General features: G+C 40.4%; 1 protein-coding gene across 1 annotated transcript; it reads left to right on the forward strand.

Annotated features, from left to right (window-relative positions):
* The first annotated feature begins 22,032 nt into the window (after window positions 1-22,032).
* On the forward strand, window positions 22,033-25,656 carry LOC131900494 (zinc finger and SCAN domain-containing protein 4-like). Its single transcript, XM_059251761.1, has 3 exons — window positions 22,033-22,428; window positions 24,719-24,878; window positions 24,965-25,656. The coding sequence occupies exons 1-3, from the start codon at window positions 22,033-22,035 to the stop codon at window positions 25,654-25,656; spliced, it is 1,248 nt and encodes a 415-aa protein (XP_059107744.1).
* The last annotated feature ends 502 nt before the right edge of the window (window positions 25,657-26,158 follow it).

Here is a 26,158-nt window from a genome sequence, read left to right on the forward strand (position 1 = left end):
TTTGGACTTTTAATCATTGCTGAGACTGTGACAGACTATGAGGACTTTTAAAGTGGAACTAAATGCATTTTGCATTTTGATATTATTATGATGCAATGGGGGCCAGAGAGTGCAATGTGGTAGTTTGAATATATTTGTCCCTCATAATCTCATAGGGAGTAGTACTACTAGGAGGTACTGCAAGGTTGGAGTGGGTGTGGCATTGATGGAGGAAGTGTGTCACTGTGGGTGAAGGCTCTGAGTTTTCCTATGCTCAGGATACTTACTGCCCAGTGGATCAGTCAACTTCCTGTTGCCTGTAAGATGCCTGCACTCTCAGATCCAGAACCACATCTGCCTGCTTGCCTCCATGCTCCCTGTCATGATGATAATAGACTGAACTTCTGAAACTGTAAATGAGCCACCCTAATTAAATATTTTCTCTGTAAGAGTTGCTGAGGTCATGGTGTCTCTTCACAGCATTAAAAAGTCTAACTAGGACAGTAGCACACACCTTTAATCTGAGCACTCAGGGTACAGAGGCAGGTGAATCTCTGAGTATGAAGCCAGTGTGCTTACATAACAAGTTTCAGGACAGCCAGGAGTGTACAGGGAGATACTGCATCAAAAAGACAAAATGAAACAAAATAGACTAGGAAAAAAGAGGTTGCTTGAAGTAGTGAAACAGCTCTGAAACCCCAGAACTGGGGAGGTAGAAGCCATAGAATTAGAGTCCAAGGTCATTCTCAATTACTAGTGAGTTTGTATGCAGACTGGCTTACAAGACAACTTTATGCAAAAACAAGCAAACACCAAAAAAAAAAAAAAAATAGAAAAGGAAAGAAAAAGATGAAGGAATAACAAAAATCTATTCATTTTGACCACACAGTTTTATTTTCTCCCCAGACTAGAGTGTTCAAATCATGTCTGTCAAACATTATGTTTTCCCAAAATGAATCAGTCTCCTCTCTCTGCCTACACTGCTGAACGTGGTCCAGCCTGTCTTTTCTATGTAGGGCTGCAGACACCTTCTGGGAACTGCCTTCTGTCTAATTCCACTGCCAGAGGTTTTCACTTGTTCATTGCAGCAATTGGGATCAAAACTATGGAAATCAGGAACTTCTGACAGATATAGAATGAACACTATATGAGAGCACAGGATCAGAATTCCTGGGAGATGAATGTCAGTCTTGATGCTCCCTAAGTGTGGTACTGTCCCCTTTCACTACAATGACTTGCAATGCTTGCTTAGGATGTGATCTCCTCCCAGAGAAGCCTCAAGCATTGCATGTGAGACATAGAGCTGGGCCTGAGTTAGGATTCCATCTGTGACTGAATCATCTGGAAAGGTTAATTTCCCCTGTTTTGTTTCCTTGCTTGTTTTTGCTTCTGTTATTTATGCATCTGTCAGGTAACAATGAAACCAACCATAACGGTTAATTTTTAGTTAATTTTTTTTTACTTTAATCACGTGTCTCTTCTCTTTTTAATTCATAGCTTTTATACATCCACAAATTGTTGAAACAGAGCCTTAAATCACAAGGCAGATACAGAACTGTCATGGTTGACTCTTTCTGAGGATCCTCACCAGAATGGCTTCACTGTTCAAAAAATCTCTTAAGCCAGAGTCACCAGCAAATGACCTTGAATTAGACAATGCAGAGTTCATTCCAAGCCAGTCTGGAGAAGAAATCTCTGACTCCTCAGGCACACAGCTCAACTTTCCCCCAAATAATTGGGCAAAGCAGGGGCTGCAAAGATCCTGGGAGATGTTTCCCTCATGGTTGTAGCCAGAAAAACAGACCAAGTAGCAGGCGATTTCTCAACTGGTCTTGGAGTTTTTTCCCCAAACTATAAATTATAAGGACAACTTTGCCTTGAAAGAGACGTGGGAATCAAGTGACAGGAACCCTGGGAGTTTCATGGAAGGTCTCTTTGATGAGTGTTAGAGCCTTCTGTCAAGGTGATTTCCTGGTGTGAGAGATGGCTAACTCAGGAAGACAGTCATTTTGAGAAGAAGTACTGAGAAGGTGTTGTAGTTTTTATTATTCATGAGAAAGTACTGCCCCCAACAAAACCCTTACCAGGGAGAATACCAAGTACCCTAAATTAGCATAAATATAGCAAAATAAACCCTTTGCTGGTTTGAGGGACACACTTAAATGTAATTTATTTACATGGTGACAGAGAGACTGGGGAATATTTGGGAACTAAAGTCTTTAGAGGAGATACCCCAGTCTTAGAGATGGCTCAGTCAGGGAGGTGCTTAAAATGTAATCATGAGGTCTGAGTTAGAACCTCAGAACACACTTAAAATATGGCTTGAGACACTAGTGTGTGATCCCAATACATGGGATGCAGAAACTGGGGATCAAAGAATTTACATGTCTTTCCAAATATGCTAGTACACGTCATTAAGGCACTGTGTCTACACAGCTTAGTTGGCAGAATGATAGAGTAAGGTTTGTGATGTTGAAATCTGGATTTCCCATGCACATGCAGCAGTACACACACCCATAAGAAATGCCTTCAGGATTCCTGATGCATCATTTCAAATTTTTGAATCTGGGAAGGCTTTATATAGAGGTAATTATATTGGATCCTTTTTCAGGGTCTAAATTTTCATAATTCTCAGTCAGCGACAGAAAAGGCCAATGTAGTGAAAATTTTAAAACACCCCGTATACACAATTCCAGACATTATTGTACAAATCACTTCTTATGGTTTTAGGATGTTTGTTTAAATATTTGTTTGTTTGGTCATATTTTTGTTATTAGAAACTTGGTTTCATTGTGTAGCCCTGGATTGCCAGGAACTCAGGGATATTATACATCCTCTGCTTTTCAAGTGCTGGAATTACCGTTGCAGACCACTATTCACTACTATTATTTGAGTTTTCTGCTCTTATACACAAGTTCTCATTTCACAGTTTAATTCCACATTTACACTCTTTTGAGCTTTGTTTTAAATTGAGAATTTCATGACTGATACCAGTTCCAAGTACACTGCTGCCATACTGTCCTGTCATGTGCCTAAGAGCAGAGGCAGTGTGCATCTGTGGAGACAATGTATGTGAGGGAGGATCAGATGAGGTTAGGCCCATGTGGTAAGCAGAGGCTGGCCCTTTAAAGAAAGGCTCCCTCCTTCAATGACTTGACTAGTTGAAGACAGCATTGTGACCAGAGCTCAGAAGAAACTGACTTTGTTTTTGTTGTACCCAGAATCCCCCAAAGACCATCATGAGACTGAATCTGATGCAAAAGCAGTCTTTTTACTATGAGTTACCTCGGTACTCTCTGTCCATCGGGGGCAGCAGCAGAGCAGGAGAGACCCTGAGTAGCAATGAAGCAGAATTTTTAAAGCAAAAGGGGCTTGGTGGTTTGTGGGGCGTTTACCCACCACCCCCATAGTTCCCCAGAGTTTTCTTGAGTTCGAGCAGCAGGAAATATTAGATAGAAGGATTTATTGCGGAGAACCTTGTGGAGATAAACAAATAGAAAATAAAGGATAGCCTCAAGAGGGCCTGGAACCTATTCCAATGGCCCCTGCCTGTCTCTGCCCCAGGGTTTTTATAGAGATGCCAAGGGGTGGAGCAAAAGACCTCCTCCCCCTGCACATCCAAGTGCAGACCATCTCAGACACCTGCACTGAGGCCCGTGGTCCTAATCATCCTCTATGTGTACCTGCTGGGTAAAGCCACGAGGAACCGAGAACGGGCTCCCTCAGGTCCCCCTTTCTTAATATATAAAAAATAAGTATTAATGGCTTACTGCAATCTCCATAGCCGTTACACCTCCCAATATGGGAATAGAGGATGATAAAGATGGCATTTCTCTTTTGAATTAGGTCCAAGGTGACTACTGCAGTCTTAGCTGCCTCAAACCTTTTCTAAACCCAAAACTCTTAAGGCGACTAGAGGCAATCTCCATAGCCGTTACACCTCTCAATATGGGAATAGAGGATGATAAAGATGGCATTTCTCTTTTGAATTAGGTCCAAGGTGACTACTGCAGTCTTAGCTGCCTCAAACCTTTTCTAAACCCAAAATCTTAAGGCGACTAGAGACTTAAAGAATCCCTTAGCTTCATCATTACCATTAACAGGTTAACATAAATATTGCTATACATAGTCACAATTCTCTCAATCTTACAACTCAAAATAAACTCTTAACAGAACCATTTGAATGAGCATATATGATGTTATATATAGTTAACAATTTTCTCCATCTTACAACTTTAACTCAATCATTTGAATTTTCTTGCTAACAGAACACAGGAAAAACTCGTTGTATTCACATCAAACTTAAATATTTCCTTAACTCCACAAAACCAGGGTGCATTAATATCAATAGGTTAAACATAATTTCTACAAACATAATTCAACCTTAATTCCACTCATAACTCCTCCTTTTCTTTATAATTTTAAAGCAAAACCTCAAACCTAGTTAGAAAACCCAAACTTTTCCATTTAAACAGTTCCATTTGTAACACAAAACCAGTTCTGTAAGTAATTTCATTTTTACATAAACAGATCCACAAAACAATTCATGAATCACCAATTAATAAAGCATATATGCATACACAAAACTGCATCTTGATTCTAGGTAGAAGTAATAAATTTCTTCATTTAAACAGTTCCATTTTTAACCCAATTCCAGAAAACAGTTCCTAGGTCATTGCTATAAGTTAAGTCAAAATTGTCCGATTGAAATGAAATCTCTACTGTTCATTTCATCTCTTAAGTCCCAAAATTCAAATGATAAATTCTAGTACGAGCCTTCCAAATATGAAGAAATCCATAACCAAAATCTTTTTGTAGTTTTATCTCATTTTAAGTTCAAAAAGTTCAAACAAATAAATTCTGGTATTAGGCTTTCACTTCAAAATATGAAGAGACGTTTTTCAACCAAAACTTTTTGTAGTTAACAATTTTTGTTCAAACAAGCATCTCTGAACTTATTCTCAAGCCAGAGACCTTTTTAGGTACAGTAGTATTCTAAACCGCACCGTTTTTTATGTTAGCTCAGGTTTTTCTGTGTTGCGACGATTTTCCATGGATCTCAGCTGCAGATGCCTTGTGCTGGTTCTGGCATCCGCCATTCTTAGCTTCTTAGAGGCTTCTGGAGCTTTTGAAACCATTCAGATGGCCTAATTTGCAGTCTACTGGGACACTAACCTTCTGTGTCTCGGGTTCTTTCACCATATACATTAGGAATAGATTCACATTTAACATTTACACTTTTTTACAAATTCACATATAACATTAACATCTACTTATTTATACTCTTTAAGGGAACTATAGAACTACTTTAGCAAATATATTTCTTATTACTTTTTATATACTTCTTATCTTATTTCTTATTTAAACTTACATTTACAACTAGTATCTTTACTTCTTACAAGCTTATTACTACATGTCTTAAGACTACCTTAGATATTTCTTGCAAGCTTATATTCTTAAAGGAACTCTATTAATCTTTTTTACAAACTTATACAGGGCTACCATTAGCATATATTTAACTTAGCAAACACCTAAAGATTTCTTAACACAGAGATCTAACAAGAGAATTTTTACAATCTCACATCTTATTTTCATCTTTTTCTATTCTTACTCTTTATTATTGCTATCTCTATTGGAAAGATTCTCTTAACCAGACAGGAAGTACGTACATCATTTCTAAAGTTTAGAGTTTATAGTCAGCTTTGCTATAAAACACTGGGATTTAGTGTTGTTATAGAACTGTGATAGTTGTTGCTAGGGGACTATAACCTTCTCAGGACGAAGCCACACTCCAAAGTTGCCAGTTCGCTCGGCCATTCCAGAACCGGCAGAGATGCACTGTCAGCGGTAGACAGTTTTTAACTAGAGGCTGTCACTTCACCCAAATTCATAATAGTTCCCCTAAGTGCTTCAATTCAGACAAACGTTTCTATTACAGCAGTACTTTTGGTTTGTTCTACCGAAAATCTTCACTTAACTCTGAGCGTAAAATTACCGTATTTAGCTGCTGTAAAGCTCTTCGCCAAATACTGGACAGCTATTAGGTTATATAAAGTATTTTTCTAAAGTTGCTAGTAAAGCCACAAGTGGCACAGCTCTGAACTGTATTTCCTCACTGTTTGTATTAACCAGTGACAAAACCTCAGAAATACTTATCGAGCCACTTTCATTAGCTTCAACTCCTGATGTTATTAGCAGCTGTGATATTTAGCATTGATTTTTTATAAGGAACTTTCAGGTGAAGCAACTCTTTTGTAAGACAGCTAGATTTTCTGAAGTTTGTTTCCCATCTATAAAGCAGTCATTTCTTTTTGAATGCCTGTTTCTTAGCCGCTTAATTAGATTTGCAAAGGAATCACTCTTTGCAGGCTGTTTGTTCAAGAGGTAAATAATTTTTAATTTCACATAAGTTTCTTCATATCTAAGACAACGTTCAGTGTATAAACTGTGCAGTGGCTTGTCTGCTCTTATGGGTAGCTTTTTGTCATCCAACTATCGTAAAAAATTTGCACAGCTATTAGGGTAAATAAGGCATTTTCCCACGCCCAAACCGTGAAGTGCCTAGTTCCGTATCCTTTCAATTTTTCATTGGAACTGACACTTAAACACTTAGACAATTTTCCTCCTTATTCTTATAAAAGCTGTATTTTAAGTTTACCATGAACGTATTTTCAAGCTGACAAGTATTTCAGGGCAATGTCGCCATCTTTAGCGGAAAAACTACCTTCCCCAGAATGCATTTCCCTTATATCAGTCCATAATAATATCAGTCCCATATCAGTCCCTTATATCATTTTCCTTATATCATTTCCCATCAGTCATTTCCCATAGTTCTTTTCGGGTCTGAGAGTCAACTGGTTCTTGCTTACAAATTCTTGCCCGGGAGATTTGAACAAGCATTTTACATTTTCAATTATGGGACATTGGGAGGGTTCTGATCTCTCCTCAGCTGGCTTTAACAGGTGTCTCTCCTTCATTTGACACTGGCCCCCAAATCAGAATCGCACCTGCCTCATTAGCTGGCATTGAGGCTGGCATTTCTGATAGCAACTTTCCTCGGGGCTTGTGTTTGTTTTAGCCAGTCAGTGAAAAACATTCACAACAGAGCTTTTCCATAGCTCCTTCGGAAATATTTTCTCCCACGGATCTGTCTCATTTTGCTTGTTCCTTCTTTCCCCAGATGCAGAGCTTCAGGTATCTGTCTGCAGCTCTGTACCTCTGCTAGCTGCCTTTGGAGGTAGGGGCTTTTTTTCTCCCCCAGAATCTGCCTCAAATTCTAGCAGCTTTTTTAGGTCGTGCATTTTCTGGGGAGGATTATGTCCCTTCTCTGTTTCTTCAAAGTCTTTTTCCCAGACAGTTCCCAGTTTGGTCTCAGTTTATTCCCTCTACCCCAGAAACAGTTTCCAACACTACAGTGGTGGCTTTCCCTGCTACCGAAGGTAGGAGTTTTTTGTCCATTTCTGTTTTCGGGGTCTGTGTGGTTTGCATACAGACTGAAAATCTAACAAGGGAGGTTTTTGCCATCTCTAAACTCCCATTAAGACAGGTGTTTTGCCTCATCAGGCCTTCACCTGGCCCAGTCCCCCAGTGGGTTGCATTTGCTTGTCTGGGTGCTCAAGAACAGAGCTTATGCCAGAGGCAATCACCCCTTAGGGCTACACTCCCCCTCATCTCATGGAGTCAGTTGAAACAAAGCTTTTCTCAAAGAGGTGTTTTCTCTTACAGAAAAGAAAGCTTTACTCCTGGATAGTTCTGTTCTGCCCTGGCTGGGCTCTTTCCCCAGACAGCATTCTGACTCAGCAGCACAACTGCTTCAGACACAGTTCAGCTTTACTGTTTTCCCAGAAACATCCTTTCTCTGATAGGAAAGGTTTTCTCAGTTTTCTTTTTGCAGCTGTGGACCTATCAACCCGGGACTTGTAGGAAAGCAGACAACTGTGCCTTTCTGACCGGCTTTAGCTTTGTTTGTTCATTAGCAATCTTCCCCTGGGTCCTGCACCTTCCTGCCTCAGCTCTGTGCTTCAGGGAGTTTACCACTGCAGGAGCCCTAGTATCCCTGAAATGCACCCCAAATCAGAGACACTGGCCAGTCACCTCTGGGTTTTTGATCAAAGGGAGGATAACATGCTTCAGGGGATCTTTGCATTAGGACGATTAGGAGTACCTTTTCATTCTGAAATGCTCACTCAGAAACAAAACCCTTGATGCCTCAGCTGGGGTTTGCGTACAGACTGAAAATCTAACAAGGGAGATTTTTTGCCATTTCTAAACTCCCATTAAGACAGGTGTTTTGCCTCATCAGGCCTTCACCTGGCCCACCTGAAAAGCTTGGCTTTTTTGCTTTTCTCAGGTAAAGTTTTCTGCCAATTGGACTCTGTAGCTCTTTACCCACACTCTCCCAGCGTTTCCCTCAGGGGACTTTGACCCACTGTCTTTTACTGGCTTGAAGAGACAAGGCTTAGAAGAGGTTTTTAGGAACTTGTCCCTGCCTCCTGCATTGCAGGGAGGGTTTTTAAAGCTTGAAAGAGAACTTGGAGAGGTTTTACTTTCTTAAGAAGTTTGTTGTTTTCCCTTTGAGCTAATCACAGGTGGTCCCCATACTAATATCTTCAGGTGATTCTAATATTTGCCCTTTTGAGAACGTTAAAGGCTTTAGTTTTTAAGTTTAAGAGCTTTTGAGAAAGATGAAGGCTTTTTAGAGATATTTCCCCAAAAAATTTTCAAGAGAAGTTTTTGGTTTAACAGAAAGATGTTTTTTTCCTAAGAGAGAAAGACCAACTTTTCCCAAAACTTCCCAACTTTAAACTTTTTGGCTTTTTACACCTCCATTTTTGCCTCAGGAAGAAATTATTTCTCCTGCCACTTGGACTTTGCATTTCAGCTGTCCCCAGGTCAGAAGCTTCCATAGAAAACTTTTTCTTCCCCATAAGCTCAAAGAAGAGCTTTTTTACTACCCATAAAACCCAAAGAGATTTTTTTCCCAGTTTGCGTTCATAGCCCCCAAAGTTAGAAAATTGAAGAGTGTTTCTGTCTAGTTGCCTTACTTATTTTTTCCTACATGATCTTACATTTCTAAGTTTTTCCTACCCTATATTACTACCCTATACTTATTTTTCACAGATACAAATTGAGAAAGGGATAGAAGACAGAAAATTTTGACAGAAGAGAATTGTGCTGCAGCATCAGACATCCTTCCAGTTCGCTTTCCTTTTCTCTCGAGGATAAAACCCCTGCCTCTCAATAATATATATAAAAATATATATTTTCCATAACACCGGCAGGCCTTTCCACTGGCAGGGCTGACTCTGCATTTTTGCCAAAATCTCTGTAATAAATCTATTATTTTCCTTTATCTTAAGTCCCTATTATTTGTCTTTAGTCCCCATTCATTTGTCTTTAGTCCCCCCTTTTTTTAGTCCTTTTTACTTTTTTCTTTGGTCCCTGTTCAGGTGCCATTCTCTGGGGTGTTTACCCACCACCCCCACAGTTCCCCAGAGTTTTCTTGATTGCGAGCAGCAGGAAATATTAGATAGAAGGATTTATTGCGGAGAATCTTGCTGAGATAAACAGATAGAAAATAAAGGATAGCCTCGAGAGGTCCTGGAACCTATTCCAAAGGGCCCCAACTGGCTCTGCCCCAGGGTTTTTATAGAGATGCCAAGGGGTGGAGCAAAAAACCTCCTCCCCCAGCACAGCCAAGTGCAGACCATCTCAGACACCTGCACTGAGGCCTGTGGTCCTAATCATCCTCTATGCAGACCTGCTGGGTAAAGCCACCAGGAACCTGAGAACGGGCTCCCACAGTGGTCTACAGACTATATAGGAACAGACTCAGGATGGTTTGTGTGAGTGCCAATCATGTTAGTAAGTTTTAATTGGCTAGGGTTAATTGGGGGTTACAGTTACCATTGTTGGGCAGCCTTGTGCTGTCCTGTGCTACCGTGGAGGCTGGCTGGCCTTACATGTACTGACTGTGAGGGCTGACTCAGTGGCCCAGGCTCTGTCCTTGACTCATGCACATAGCTCTAAGTTGGTGAAGGTTCCCAGTCAGTAAACAATTGGCTTCACCTTGAGCAGTTAGAGCAAGTGCAGAAAAGAACTATGGCAAGGACTATGTCTTTTATTGATGGCCCTCCCAGAAACTGCTTGCTCAAGCCTCAGGAAACTGACATTGAGCCTGATCTCTGAGAGAAGACTGAGCAGGCTGTTATGGTGTCTGCTTGGTTCCATCAGTTTTTTCATTAGGAACAGTGACTCAACACTTGGAAACACAGTGTGAATAGTGACTTAGGAAGAGAACCTGGGAATGTCAGGATGACATCTTTAGAGATGAGGGATAGACAGATAAAACAGCCCACACTCTGGGGATCCTGTGCAAGCAGGTTGAGGGCAGTTTTTCTGTCTTCCATAGATTCATTGACAATGGTCATCTGATCTCCTCTAGAGGTCCGTTTCTCCATGCAGGAACAGGAATCTTGTAATTGTTTTTTTCCCTTTACTCTTTAGGGGCCCAGCACTCAGCTTCCAAATAAATACATGGAGACTTATTCTTACTTAAGAATGCTCGGCCTTAGTGTGGCTTGGATGGAGAAGGTTTTCTAACTTAAATTATCCCATTTCTCTTTAACTACGTTGTGCTTCTAGGCTTTTTACTTTTGTTTATTCTATGTATTTTGCTTTTCTTCTTATTCCCTGGCTCGCTGTGTGGCTGTGTGGCTGACCCTTGGAATCCTCCTCTCCATTTCCTTTTCTTGCTCCTCATTCTTCTCTTCTATCCAGTCTAGATTTCCCCTCCTATTTATTCTCTCTGCCTGGCAGCTATGCTTACCCCTCTCCTGCTTAGCTACCTCTGTTCAGCTCCTTATTAGACTAAGTGAGTGTTTTAGACAGGCAATGAAAAACAGCTTTACAGAGTTAAACAGATGCAACATAAAAGAGTGCTGTAGCAAAAATCTTAAATGGTCTTATTTAATAAAACAAACCCAGAGCGAAGTATTGTGGTGAACACTGGAAGATCAGAGAGACAGAACAAGTCACAGCCACCTCACCTCACCAGTTCCTCAGCTGGTCCTTTTTCCTCAGACTGGAAGCCTCTTGGTCCTCATATCAGAATGGCTCTCAGCTGAACTGTGCTGCTCAAAACCTAAAATCTTAACCAGCCAAATGCTTCTAGTTCCTGGTCTTCACACCTTATATACCTTTCTGCTATCTTCCATCACTCCCTGGGATTAAATGCTCACTTCTTGGGATTAAAGGTGTATGTCACCATGCCTGCATGTAACCTTGAACAAATGGATTTCTGCCTCTGGAATGCTAGGATTAACGGCGTGTGCTACCATTGCCTATCCTAAGTATCTAGTGGCTTTTCTGTTCTCCGACCCCAGATAAGTTTATTATTGTACACAATATTTTCAGGAACACAATACCACCACAGAGTGAAACACATCTTTGCATCATTAAACAAATACTTCACAGCATAAAGGAATGTAACACATCTTCAACTAATATTCCACAACAGAAGCCTCTTTTCTCAGAACATGTCCTCAAACAAGTCAAGAGGCCTTTGAAACAACAGAAATCAGCAACAACCCCAGCACAAGAGAATGCAAGGATATTCTTCAGATCCCACAAGATACATTCTTGGCAACGTTCAGTTGGGAACCTGGACGGCAGAGGGGTGTCTTGTGGGGTTCCCTTTCCAAACACAGTTTCAATAGGCTCTCTTATTTCCACAGGGCATGAAAACAGAGACTATGGCCACAACTCTCTCTGCAATGCTGAAGGAAATGGCTGTGTTAGTAGTCTCGTAAATGAGATGGATTCCCTTCTTGTTATCCAGAGAGGACATTATCCTAAGCCTGAAAATGTGGGTGTTACTTTTGGAATCCCTCAGGAAGTCAGAGGAGCAAGACAAAATACATTCAGCTGTAAGAAGAGTCCCTCTTGGACCCTGTATACCAAAATCATGAGATAATATCCACATATGCAGGTCAAAGGTCAAGAACTCAGCAAAACCTCAAAACTACAAATTCGAGGAATGTCCCGAAATCTTCAAATATCCCTGTAAACTTTCAGCTCACCAGAGGATACACAGCAATGAGAGGCTATTTGTCACTTCCATTTGTCAGAAAGGCTTCTATCCAGTCTCAGCCTTCCTAGTTCATGTGGTCTGACATAACCAGAGAAGCCACAATACCAATCTGAAGGATCACAAGAGGATTCACACAGGAGAGAAGCCCTACACCTGATCCCTGTGTAACCAGAGCTTCCACCAACCATCCGCATCCACTGTCAAATGAGGAATTGCCACCAGTCAGACTGAACCATGTACTTCCTCACCAGAGGTTAGCAGGGCTCCAATTCAGTGTCTCATCTGCACATGAAGAAGCGTGTAGTTTCCAAACAGCAAACAGATGTGACATGTTAACTTCTGTATTGTTCCCTCTATGTGTTGTCACGTTCCAATGCCATGTGTGGGTAAAGAAGACGAGTCATTTGTGTGTTCAGTAACATTTTTTAAATGTCTTAAGGTATCTTATAATTTGTGCCCGAGATGTATTAAATAAATGGATGGAACTGTAATAGAATTGCCTCTTATTTATATTTTGTGTGGTGTGTGTTTGTGATTTTTGTGAGTTTTTATCTGTTTTTTTTTCTGCATTCTTGCAGAATGAGTGGCCAATAGAGGACTTAGTTGTCAGTTTTTTATTTTTGAGACAGGGTCCTTCTTATTTGGAGCTTTGTACACCAGCACATCTGGTGCTGCAGATTCCAAACCTTCTCTGGTTTCCAGCTCTCATCATTACAGGGGTTCATGTCAGTGCCCTGCCATTCTATCTGACTTTTTTCTACCCTGTTAAGGCCACAAATCCAAGTCTTAGGCTTGTGTGGAAAATGCATCACTCTTTCAGCCATCTCCAATCCTGTGAGTGCTTACAGTACAAGAATATACCACCATTAACACTATACTCTTCATGGGTCTAGCCACAGAACACCTAGAAATTAGGTGGTTATAGGGAAGCTGGCCAGAGAAGATGATAAATAGATTACAAAATGCAGAAGTTGTTCATGAATAAACATCAAAAACTGCAGTCAAGGAAGGAAAAGGGAATAATAGCTCTATTGAGAAACTGGAACTGTGTGCATAGTTGAACCCAGCATGCATAGGGTCACTGAGTTGATGGCACCTTAATGTGGTTGATTTCATTGAGGAAGCTGAGCTGAGTTCCTGTGTCATGTAGAAATGTTGAGGATGAATTATGACTTTCCCCTGATGGCCCTGGTTCAGCCTTAGAGTAGGAAACCAGGAAGCTTCAATTGTTAAATCCAGAATTTATTCAGCTGACATAAATTCAAACATAATTTATGCATTTTCACATTGAAGTTTTTATTGTTGGTGTCCTTGTGGCTGATTTCTCACCCAGCATTGCCTTCAAACCCTCTGATTATGGTGGTGTGTTCTCTAGTCTTTCTTTCCCTGTGAGACTTTGTAAGTTCGGTGATTTAGGCTGCAAGATCTCAACAGTAAAGCTTCATAGGTTGTGGTTGTGCGAATATTTCAGTCTTCATAATCTTTCAAGATTCTAGCCTTTTGGTGATTACAGAATTTTGGATAAGGATCATAATGTACCTTATGTATCCAAATAAAGTCACAGCCTAAAGACGGTGGTTAAGTCCTGTACATCTGAACACCAGAGGCCAGAACTCAGCTGATAGCAATGAGATATCCTGATGGCATGAAGCACTCCCGCCATCTCTGCACCTGGGAAGTGTGAGCAGGGGGATGAGATGTTGAACCATTCTCTGCTACAAACTGTGTTCAAGGCAACCCTGGCCTACCTTAGGGCATTTCTAGAGAATAACACAATGTGGTCTGGGAATATGAGGGTGGATTTAGAGGACTTCAGAGGACAAGAAAATGGTGAATGTATTCAAAGTGTATTGTATCATATATGGTACTCTCAAAGATTTCATAAAAATGCTTTGTTAAAAAACTACAACAATAATCATTATTCTCCCTTAGTATGTGCAGAGAAACATGCAGACAAACAATTAATTTAAAGGAAGTTCAGAGCAAAATAACCCTAAATAAAGAGCCATGCATTGCTTATCCATATAAATTACTTCATGCGTGAAATAGAGTACAGCATAGTTCAAAAGTGATGAATGACATTTGCATAGTGAAATTAATCTAACTTTTAGCAAAAGTCTCTTGAAGAGAGGGACATAAAGATTATCCATTGCCTCTCCTTCCTTTACACCTATTCGTTCAGTTGTACTTCAGAGTTTAAAATTATCTGTTAAGGATGTCTGGGCATTAGAAAAGGCTTTCAACTCGTCCTATTGAAAAGACCAAGCAGATGCCATAGTGGGCTGCTCAGTCTTCTGTAGCAGGAATCTTAAATTTTCTTGCCAGTTCCTTTGCTGATCCTATTTCCTCAGACTAGAAGCCTCTGAGTCCTCATATCTGAATGGCTCTAAGCTGAAGTGCTGCTCCAAAGCCTGAAAGCTTAACCAGCCAAATGCTTCTAGTTTCTGGTCCTCACGCCTTATGTACCTTTCCACTTTCTACCATCACTCCCTGGGATTAAAAGCTTGCTTTCTGGGATTAAAGGTGTGAGTCACCATGCTTGGCTGTATCCTTGAATACATGGATTTCTGTCTCTGGAGTGCTAGGATTAAAGGCATGTGCTACCTACCACTGCCTATCCTAAGTATCTAGTGGCTTTTCTGTTCTCTGAGCCAAGATAAGTTTATTAGGATACACAATATTGTGGGGAACCCAATACCACCACATTTCCTCTCTTTTTGTCTAAAATTAAAAAGCTTATAACTAATACAATAAAAACTATCTAATAAGTCTATACAATATACACAGTAAAAAACTCCATTATATATATTAACAATGTCCAGTCCAATACCATTTGATAAATTCAGACAATAAAATTTTCATTACTTATCCTATGTAAAACAAGAAGTTCTTTTTTTTTTTGGTTTTTTTTTTTTTTTTGGTTTTTTTGAGACAGGGTTTCTCTGTGCAGCTTTGTGCCTTTTCCTGGATCTCGCTCTGTAGACCAGGCTGGCCTCAAACTCACAAAGATCCACCTGCCTCTGCCTCCCGAGTGCTGGGATTAAAGGTGTGTGCCACCACCGCCCAGCAGTAGTTCCTTTTTAAAAGTATTTTTCTTTTCATAATAGATTCAGTAATCTACCTTTTGTCATTTTTATATCTTCCCCTTTTTCCTTTTAGAATAGATTCAATTAACAACCCATTTATCTTATTACTTCTTTATCTTTTTTCTTAGGGCAAATTCAGTGATCTACCTCATATCTATATTCTCTTCTTTAATTTTCCTTGCTTTTTTTTAAACAAAACCTCTGAATCTAATCTCCATGATCAGCTTTTTTCCTGACCATTAACAATTAACAACTTGTAACCAACCATCATAAACAATGACAATATCCAAAAATCATTAAATGACCAAAAATATCCCATCCCACCTCTTGGGAATGTGGGTGTTATTTCCTTAAAATTACTTCCTCTTTCTAGGGTTGAAGACATTTTTAGGGCATCCTGAACCGAAAACTTTTGGGTTAATTGTCAAGTCCTGTATCATTTGTCCAGTCGCTACATAGTGAGAAAGTTCAGGGCTTGTCTCAAGTCCTTGCTCGAGTAGTCTGTCAGGCTGAATCATCTCAGCTAGCCATCTCCAAATTGTCCTGATCAGTTTGTAGTCCAAAGACGATCTTTCCTTGGTGTTAATCAGCTTAATGGCTTTACCATAGTCCATGTGGAATCATCATTGTGGGATCCTATCATCCTTTGAAGATTCCAAAGTCCCTGTTAGGTGTGGTCATGGTTCCCTTTAGAATGTTTTTTTGTCCCTCCTCTGTGGTTTGGAGCAAACACAGTCTCATAAATGTCTGTTTCTAGGAACCATGATCGTTCTTCTCTAGAAAAGAAAATCTTCACAGCAATTGTCTTGCCAACTTTCCCAACCTGACCTTTTTCGATGTTTTCTTGTAATATGATAGTCCTGGTAATTCTCTGAACAAGCATCAGTAAACCCTTTGTCCCAGGTAGCAGCTTCACCGCAGTCACCAATAAGATGAGAAGGAGCCAGCAACTCGGAGCAGCAGCAACTGCCTCCATGGTCCCACCGTTGTTTGTGGCTCAGCGCCAGCCAAAGCTTCTCCTAGGTTGGCCTCACACTCAGGATCCTCCTGCCTCTGTCTTCTTCAGTAAATCCTACCAGTGTGTGCCACTACAAGTGGCTCAGGTCTGAGCTGGGGCCCACAAGGCCACAGGCAAGCGGCTTTTTCGTGAATTTGTAGCACAAACCTTGGCCGCCAGATGTAGCAGGAATCTTAAAAGTTCTTGCCAGTTCCTTTGCTGATCCTGTTTCCTCAGACTGGAATCCTCTGAGTCCTCCTATCTGAATGGCTCTCAGCTGAACTGTGCTGCTCCAAAACCTGAAAGCTTAACCAGCCAAATGCTTCTAGTTTCTGGTCCTCATGCCTTATACACCTTTCCGATTTCTGCCATTATTCCCTGGGATTAAAAGTTCACCTTCCGGGATTAAAGGCGTGTGTCAACATGCTTGGCTGTATCTTTGAACACATGGATTTCTGTCTCTGGAATGCTAGGATTAAGGGTGTGTGCTACCACTGCCTATCCTAAGTATCTAGTTCTCTGACCCCAGATATTAGGGTACACAATATTTTGGGGGACACAATACCACCATAGTCTTCTCTCAGAGATCAGGCCTCAATGTCAGTTTCATGAACTGAGCTATTAGTTTCTGGGAGGGCCATGAAAAAAGACAGTTAATCACTGATGCCCCTTCCAGCAGGACCAGGAGATAGGACACACCAAGTTTTTGCCACTGAGCCAGCCCCTACAGTCAGCACTTGATAGGCCAGCCAGTCTCCACAGCAGCTCAGGAAAAAAACATGGGACTGGTCCATGCCTGCCCAGAAATTGGTAACTGTAACCCCAAACTAACCCTAGCCAATTAAAGTTACTAGCATAACTGTCCCTCACATAAACCAATCCCAAGTCTGTTCCTATGTAGTCTGAAGACCAGAAGAACCCCTTGCTTTACCCCTATGAAAACCCTGCCCCATTGCTACTCTGGGTCTCTCCTGCTCTGCTGCATCAGATAGACAGAGAGGCCAGGGTTTACCCAACAACAGTAAAAAGATTTTGCTTTTTTAAAAATTTTTTTTATCAGATTTGGTCTCTTGGTGCTCTTTGGGGATTCTGGGTACAACACTACATTCAGCAACTTCACATTCTTAACCTAGGCTCTTTGCATGTTCTGCATCCCTTGAGAAACTGCTGACTCACAGAGATGTTTTCTCCCGAAGTCCTCCTAATTGCTTCACTGGATTTGCTCTTTTGGTTTGTACACATTTGAACTGACACCTAATTGGTGGAGAGTCATTTAAAATTTCCTCAATTCTTTATGTACATGATATTATGGATTGAGAGTTGAGTTGAAATCTACTTCTGTAGTAGGAAAGGGGACCATGGAATAAGTAAGCAATAAATCAGGGCCAGAGTGTCATCTCAACACAGGACAGACTCAGCGGTTCAGCTCAGCAATTGCTACTGTGGCATCCCACAGTATGCAGGTGAGAATTACTTTAATATGTACATATAGATAAAAATAAATTTGAGATTTTCCAGGGTAGTGTGAATTGACTATATTGCTGTGACTAGAATTGAGTTTAAAAATATTTTAACAGGCCGGGTGGTGGTGGTGCACGCCTTTAATCCCAGCATTCGGAAGGCAGAGCCAGGTAGATCTCTATGAGTTTGAGGCCAGCCTGGGCTACCAAGTGAGTTCCAGGAAAGGCGCAAAGCTACACAGAGAAACCCTGTCTCGAAAAAAAACAAAAAAAAAAATATTTTAACAGGAACTGTCGGGTATTTACTACTAGATGTAGAATGAACTGTATTCATCCCTTCTGGTGAAAATCTAATTATTTCCACCAGATCCCAAAAGTAATCTTTAATACCTTTGCACCTTAAAGTACAATCTTCTAATCTTCTCTTCATTTCTTCTTCCTTTCCTTTTGTATTTATTTAATCCTTCATTCTTCCTTCCATTTTCAATATACTTTTGGTAAGAGTTGTTAAATTTCCATCAGTAACCAAGGAGCTATTTGTGAGTGACTGTTGCCAGGAGAGGTCAAATCAATTGTCTTCAATCTAGTGGACCCTTGGCACTGGAATGGGACAGAAGGCAGGAGGCAAGCAGGAGAGTCTGAGACACAACATAGAAAAACCAGAGGTTGTAGCATGTTTATTTCTGTTGGGAGAGAGAGTGGCATGTATTTCTCTTTGGAAAACATGAGGTTTGATAGACATGAGATGAAGACTGTGATCTGCGGAGCAATTAAAATTGGGTGGCCCAAAAGAGCAAGGTGATTTTCGGTCTCTCTTCATTATTCCTTTGATTACTTTTTTTCTTTCCTTTGTTTACTTTTCTATCTTTGATTTTGTTGTTGCAATATGTTTACTTTCAGTCCATTCTTCTTATGAATTCACAAAGTCATTGTGGATGGCCATGCACTACAATTCTATGGCTTCTACTCCCCGGATCTGGGGTTGAAGATTGCCTCCCTCCTTCAGGCATCCTTTTTGTTTGTTTTTCTCTTTAATTCTGGTTTGAAGACTTTCTATCTCTGAAACCCCAGCTGGAATTCACTCTGTTGTCTGAGATGGCCTCAACTCAGATATGCACCTGCTTGTGTTTATTTAGTGCTGGGATTAAAGGTGTGTGTAGGGATTAAAGGCACCTGACTTTCTCCAAGCATTGGAATTGTAAGGCTGATTTGTGTCCCCTGCAATTCTCATGAAGGAAGTGAATAGTGAAACACAGGGGTATGTTTATGATTCTCTGGAAACAAATGTTTTCATAAGAATATTTCTTCTGGCCAACATTGCTTTAATTACTTAAAACCCAGAATATCATCAACAAACTGAAGATTCAATCATATTCACAACTTCTGGTTAATCCATTTGCAAACTTGAACATTTTTTCCTATTATGTGGAATTTTATTCTCCCAGAAGAACTGAGGCTTGAGGTTTCAACATTCAAAATTATAGTAATATATTTTTAAAGGACTTCAGACTTCAGAAATATTAGTCACTGAGCTTTAAGGCTTCTTTGGGATGATTGCATTTGGGGTTCTGTCAATTTGTTGGGATTCAGCACATTTTGCTATAAGACCACAGTCTTTGGGCATAAGACCTCAACATGTGGATATCAGGGGAAACAATTCAACCTAACAATCAGCGTGCTTGGAGAAATTCATTCATAATGACACAAGCCTTTAATCCCTGCACTTTAATCCCAGAGCAAGCATTTGCGAGTTTGAAATTAAACTGGACTACATAATAGTTACAGTACAGCCAGGGAGACATAGTGAGACAATGTTTTAAAAAACAGAACAGCAGCAACAACAAGACAGTAAAGAACAGACCGAAAACCAAAATGGATTCTTGAAGTAGTGAGACAGCTCTGGGCCCCCAGTACTGAGTACTTTGAAGCCATAGAATTGTAGTGCAAGATCATTGTCTACAACCTAATGAGTTTGTGAGTAGACCTGGCTAACAAGGCAGCCATTTGCAAAAACAAGCAAACACCAACAAATTAGAAAAGCAAAGAAAAAAAGACAGGAAAATGTAGACAAATTTCTAAAAAGTCTTAATAAGTAAGAAACACAGAGCCAAATATAGGAGTAATAGCCGAAGAGATCAGAGAATTAGTGAAAAGCCACTGACTACCCTTTAGTTCACCATCAAGTTGTAGTTTCCTACACCAGAGAGCTTCATCCTGCCTAACCTGTACTTTTATTACTTTCCTGTTCTGCTTTCTCATTGACTCTAAGACCAGCCACATGTCTTCCTAATCACTGCCTGTCTATACAGACATCCAGGTCTGTATGGTTGGTACTGGGATTAAAGGCTTGTGTCACCAGGCTTGACTGTGTCCTTGACCACACAAAGACTCTGCCTGCCAGGTCATTGCATTAAAGGCTTGGACTACAACTGCCTGATTTCTGCTCCAGGCTCCCTATGACTTCTGATCTCCATGCCAACTTTATCTATTAACATACAAATAGAAACCACTTTTGAGCACAATTAAAGTATCACCTCAGGGAAATCCACATGTTGTATATACATTTTAAGTGCACCCTAAACTACAATCCTCCTCACATATCTATCATACATCATGTAAAACAAGTCAAACATCTTCACTTTGTCCATAGAGATGAGCCCAGGAAAGGTTGTCTTTTCTATGTTGTGCTTCAGACACCTCCTGGGCTCTTTTCTCTGTGTGTCTCATTCCTTGCCAAGGCTTTACCTTATTCACTGCAGCATTTGAATTCCAAACCCTCTGGATATCAGAAATTTTTAACCAGTTTGGAATGAGCTACACGTCAGAAGTCATAGTAGGTGAATGACAGTCTTTATATTCCTTTCAGCATGTTACTGTCCCCTTTCACTGCAGTGAATGACTATGCTTGCTTTGGATGTGTTCTCCTTCCATGTCATAATCCAGGATTGCATAGAGATGCAGAGCTGGGGGCTGAGGGAGGATTCCATGTGTAATTCAATCAGAGGGGCAAGTGTCTTTCCCGTTTGGTTAGCTTGTTTTTTTCTGCTCTAGTGAGGCTTTTCACTGGTCTTCCTACACTAGCAGGCTGTCCTGGGACTGGAGACCCTCCAGTCCACTTAATGATTGATAGGATGAAAGTGTTGACTGCCACACCCACAAGCAGGAGGTGTGGTCCAATCTTATTATCAAGTGATAGGCATCTCAGATTGAATCACTGAAGCCAAGCAGTATAAAAGGAAGTCAACTTGAACAGAACCTCAGATGAAGAAGAGCAGTGACCTGGAGACACATTGGCTCCTAGTGCCAGCTGGAATCACTGGAGAAATTCACTGTAGAGACAAGTAACTGTAGAATAGGAACATTTGACTTCTTTGTTGCTTGAGTATGTGTGTTTTGTGAATATTTGTGGGGTTTGGGAGATGCTGCTTCACAATTTTGGGAGATCTCAAAGATTTAGTGTGGTCTTTTGGAACTTTCTGATCAAGGGTTTAACCATTAAAATTTTGAAGGATAGCCATATGCTTTTTTTATAGACTTGTCTTGGCTGTGCTGTGAGTTAAAGGTTGTTGGTCATTCAAAGTTTTTCTTATGAAAGTTTAGCTTTGTGGCTCTTTAGAATGGGAGACAAGGGTGAATCTTAATATTTGAGGTTCAGCATCTACAACTTCACCTTTTATAGGGAAGGAACAGATGGTCCTGTGCTACTGAACACCTTGCTGTTCTCTTCCTTCAGGTCTTCCCATCATCAACCTAGGATGTTTCTCTCTGATGAGTCATGTACTGTTACAGTCACATCTCTTTGTTCTGGTCTCTAGAATAAATTGTGTAGGACTCTGTTTAAGTATTTAGTGTCAAGAAAAAATGGAACTGTGTTTATTGGAATGTATCTGGGACCCATAAACTCATAGGGAGTGGCACTCTTAGGAGGTGTGGCCTTGTGGTAGAAGACTGAATGAAACATGCCTTTAATCCAGACCTTGATGTGGAGGGCACACCTTTAGTGTGGACCACACCAACTGGAGTAATTGAGTCACTATTGGGGTTGGATTTGAGGTCTTTTTCCCAAGCTTCAATCAATAAGTAAGATTATATCTGTTGATGTCTCAGCTCTAGCACCACCTCTGCCTTTCTGAGGTCATGTTCCCCAAAATGAGGGACTGAACCTCTGAACTGTAAGTGAGCCACCAAAATGAAATGTTTCCTTTATTAGAGTTTCTGTGATTATGGTGTCTTTCACAGCAATAGTAAATCCTCAATAAGATAGAAACCATCTGTGATAAGACTCTTAGTTGTTATTATTTAATTATGTTTGTTTTAATTTATAGCTTTAACATATTCACCAATTTCTTAAATAGATCTTCAAGTCACAAGAGAGATACTTGACTGAGAAAGTTGAATTTTTTGAGGAGTCTCAACAGAATGGCTTCCCAGCACAACAACTCCTTTGAACCCCAGTCACCAGAAAGTGGCCTTGTATTAGACAACAGGAACTTCATTCCAAGCCAGGACACTTCTCTACAGTGGGAAGAAGATATCTGTAACTCCTCAACTGCTCAGCTCAACTTTCCCACAAATGACAATGGTTCCTGTGCAAAGCATGAGCTGCAAGCAATCTTGAAGTCATTTACCTCCTGGTTGAAGCCAGAAAAGCATAGCAAGGAGCAGATGATTTCTCAGCTGGTCTTGGCTCAGTTTCTCAAAACTGGGCACTACAAGGACAAGTCTATCTTGAAACAGAAGTGGGAATCAAATGGCAGAAACATGGGGAGATTCATGGAGAGTCTGACTGATGAGTGCTTGAAGCCTCCTGTCATGGTGAGTACCTTGGTTGAGAGATGGTTAAGTTAGCAATCAAGACAGTCATTTATATTTGGGGAAAAGTAAGAAGATGTAGTTATTTTATATGTGAGGCTGTCCCACTCCAACAAAATATTTACAATGGAGATTATGTACTATTATAAATGTGATATAAATTTAATGGGCTTAAAAGTGCAAGAAGGCATGGCTCTTTTGACTGATACAATTATTTAAATTCTTTACATGGTGTTAGGGATACTGGGAGATGATATTTGAGCAAAGCTTGTAAGTGTTTAGAATAGAGACCCTGGCTGGCATTGGAAGATGGCTCATTTAGGTAGGTGATTATATTGTAATTATGAGTATTTAGTTGGAATTGCAGCACACATTTAAAATTCTGGCTCTCAGACCTAGCCTGTTATTCCAGGACCTGGGCTGTGGAAACTGGGGATCTAATTGGCTTAATGGTTTTCTAAATTGTCTACTACATGTCATTAAGTTCCTATGTAAAAAACTGAATGTGCAGGAATGTAGAATATGATTTCTGATGCTGAAATGTGGCTATTAAATGCACATTCAACACCAACACATCCCTAAGAAAAGTCCTGATGAATAATAAAGGGCTGCAATTCAAAGTTTTAGAACTGAAATTCTTAATTTGGATGTAACTACATTGAAACTTCTTTAAATGTCTAGGTCTGCATAATTCTCAGTTACTCTCAGAAATGGTCAAGGTGGTGACATTTTTCAAACACCGCATACATACATTTCTAAATGTCATGGTTGAAATAACTTCTTATTGCCTTTTAAATTTGGATATTAGTTGGTATGTTTGGTTGCTTGGTTAGGGTTTTTTTTTCCCATTTGGGACTGACTTTTGTTCAACTGGCTTGAGTAGGATTCAGAGGAATTATACTTTCCCAGCACTTCAAGTAATGGATTAAAGCTGTCCACCACCACACCCTGATGTTTATTTCAGGTTTTTACTCTATGCACACATTGTCATTTTAGTTTGTTTTATCCCACATTTCACTCCTTTGATTTTGTTTTAAACTGATCATTTCATGATTGAAACTGAATTCCAAATAAAATGCTGTCACGTTCCTAACAGCAGAGACAGCATGTTTAGGTGAGACAATATATGTGTTAGAAGTGTTTCAGTCAGATGTGAGTTGTACTAAGGACTTAATAATAGAAAACAACATCCCTTAGAAATAGAGCTATGATACTAAGGGCATCATCAACCAAGGGTTTTTATCTAGAGTTAGTATTTAAATTTAGCAACCAAAAATATAGGTATTGGAAATACAACCCACTCCCACAGCAAAGTGAAGTGACAGTGTAAGAGATAGGGACCACTGACAGACTAATGGCTGGAAGTGGGGCATGGGAAATTCTCAGCTATCTGGGAATGAAAATGTCAGAGTTAATCGCATGAAAGCAGAAAGTTACAATTGCCAATATGACACCAGGACACCAAAAGGACATCAATTACACTGTACACATCCTAAGAATTTCAGAAAAAAACTATTACTAATCAAAGGCTGAATAAGGAGCTTCTAGCATAGCAGCCATCTTTCAGACAAAGAATACAGAAATGTTAAGGGTTCTGGGCACTGATTAATAACTATAGATCCTGGGTGCAAGAGAAGGAGGAAAAATAAGGAGCTACAAATTAAGGAGATACAGAGAAACACTAGCCATACAACTCTTTGTTAAACAGAAAAAAAAATATTAGAACAGATAACATCCATTAATTAACAGAGGAGGACCTAGAGGTGCAAGCCCCACAGGCAAGTCTATGTCAGAATTTTTACAGGCTCCTTTGGGTCTTCTCGATCTCCAGACTACCTCCCTCCTTGATATGTCCTACCTAGCCTTGGTGTCTTCTCAGTAAACCAGCTATTTCATTATAGTTGCCCTAGATTGGGTGGAATGGGGACAGTCCTTGGAAAAAAATGAGAAGCCTTTTTTGATGGAGTAAGTCTCTATTCTCTGGATTGGAACAGGAACACCTTTCCTTGTTCAATGCATTGACCAGGTGAAGAATATGATGTGGCTAGACATTGCAGAAACCTAACCTTACCTTTTCCCTTGGTACAGTGACTAAACACTTGCAAATACATTGTGAATAAGGACTTTAGAAAACATAACTTGTGAATGACAGAATAACACCATTAGAGATAAGAGATAGACAAATGACCTAACTCATAGTTCAGTGATCCTGTGCAATCAGTTAGAGGACAGGTTTTCACTCATCCACAAATCCACAGATTCATTGGTAATGGTCGTCTGGCTTTGTTTACAGGTTCATGTCTCCATGCAGGGGCAGGAAGCCCTCTTTTCTAAGAATATGTCCTTAGAAGAAACCTTCAACCTCCTGAAAGGGCAGCAATCAGCAAGAAGTTCAATACAAGAGAGTGCAAGGACACCCTTGCCAATCCCCCAAGACATGTTATTGACAACAGGTAAGTGTCAGGAAGCTGCACAGAGGAAGGGCGCTGTGTTGGGATCTTTTCTGGGCACAGTTTCATAGACTGTCTTATTTCCACAGGACATGAAGACTGGGAAGATGGCCAAAACAATGGCTGGAGCACTAGTGATGTAAATGATGGGGATAGTCATCCTGGAAATGAGATTGACTCCCTTTCCCTTATCCAACAAGTTCAGTTTAATGAACCTAAAGACAGAAGAGTTTCTGATGGAAATCCTCTGGATTTAAGCAGAACAAGTCAAGTCACCTCTAGGTACCAGGAAGAAATTCATAGAGGAACTTCTTCTGAAGATGTCCCTATGGAGGTACAACCAGAGATGATCTCCAGTCCAGAGCAGACAGAAGACTGCCAGAATCATGATGCAAGCTCCACACGTGGGAGTCTCCAAAAGAGACCCCTCAGAGACCCAAAGACATACAAATGTCAGGAATGTCCCAGAACCTTTAAATATCCCAGTAGACTTGCCGCCCACCAGAGAATACACAAGAAGCAAAAGTCATTTGTCTGTAAAACATGTCATAAGGGCTTCTATACTCGCTCAGACCTGAGAGTACATAAGGTCATACACCAGGAAAATAAACCTTTCGAATGTAGTACTTGTGGAAAGTCTTTCAGCAATCGAACCAATCTGAAAGCTCATGAGAGGATTCACACAGGAGAGAAGCCCTACACCTGCTCCCTGTGTAACCGTAGCTTCCGCCAGTCATCCACATACCACCGTCACCTGAGGAATTGCCACAAAGCAGACTGAACTGTGTACCTTCCTCACCAGATTATAGCAGAGCTCCAGCTTACTGTTTCATCTGTAGATGAGGAAGCATGTAGCTTCTAAACCAGAAGTAACCATTGAAGACATGATTTGTAACTTCTGGATTGTTCCATCTGTCTGTGTGGATGAAGAAGATGAGTCTGTTTTATGTTAAGTAATATTTTTCTAAAGCATTACATAGCTTATAATTTCTGTCTGATATATATTAAATAAATGAATGGAATTGTAATACAATTGCCTCTCATGTATATTTTGTATGGCTTGTGCTTGTGATTTTGTGAGTTTTTGTCTGCTTTTTTTTGCCTCAGGTCCACAGCACGAGTGGACAATAGAGGACTGTGTTGTCAGTTCTTTATTTTTGCCTTGTTTGAGACAGTGTCTTTCTTGTTAGGAGCTTTGTACATAAGTATGTCTGGTACTACAGATTCCAAACATTCTCTGCTCTGCAGCCCTTATCTCTACAGGTTCATGTCAGTGCCCTGCC

Source organism: Peromyscus eremicus, chromosome 1, assembly GCF_949786415.1.
Source record: "Peromyscus eremicus chromosome 1, PerEre_H2_v1, whole genome shotgun sequence".
Classification (NCBI taxonomy): Eukaryota; Metazoa; Chordata; class Mammalia; order Rodentia; family Cricetidae; genus Peromyscus; species Peromyscus eremicus.

Bases quoted from the DNA above. Each gene is read 5' to 3' on its own strand.
- LOC131900494 (XM_059251761.1), top strand. From the start codon at position 22,033: ATGGCTTCCCAGCACAACAACTCCTTTGAACCCCAGTCACCAGAAAGT. The intron at 22,429-24,718 runs GTGAGTACCTTG...CTTTGTTTACAG, and splicing joins GCTTGAAGCCTCCTGTCATG to GTTCATGTCTCCATGCAGGG. The intron at 24,879-24,964 runs GTAAGTGTCAGG...TTATTTCCACAG, and splicing joins AGACATGTTATTGACAACAG to GACATGAAGACTGGGAAGAT.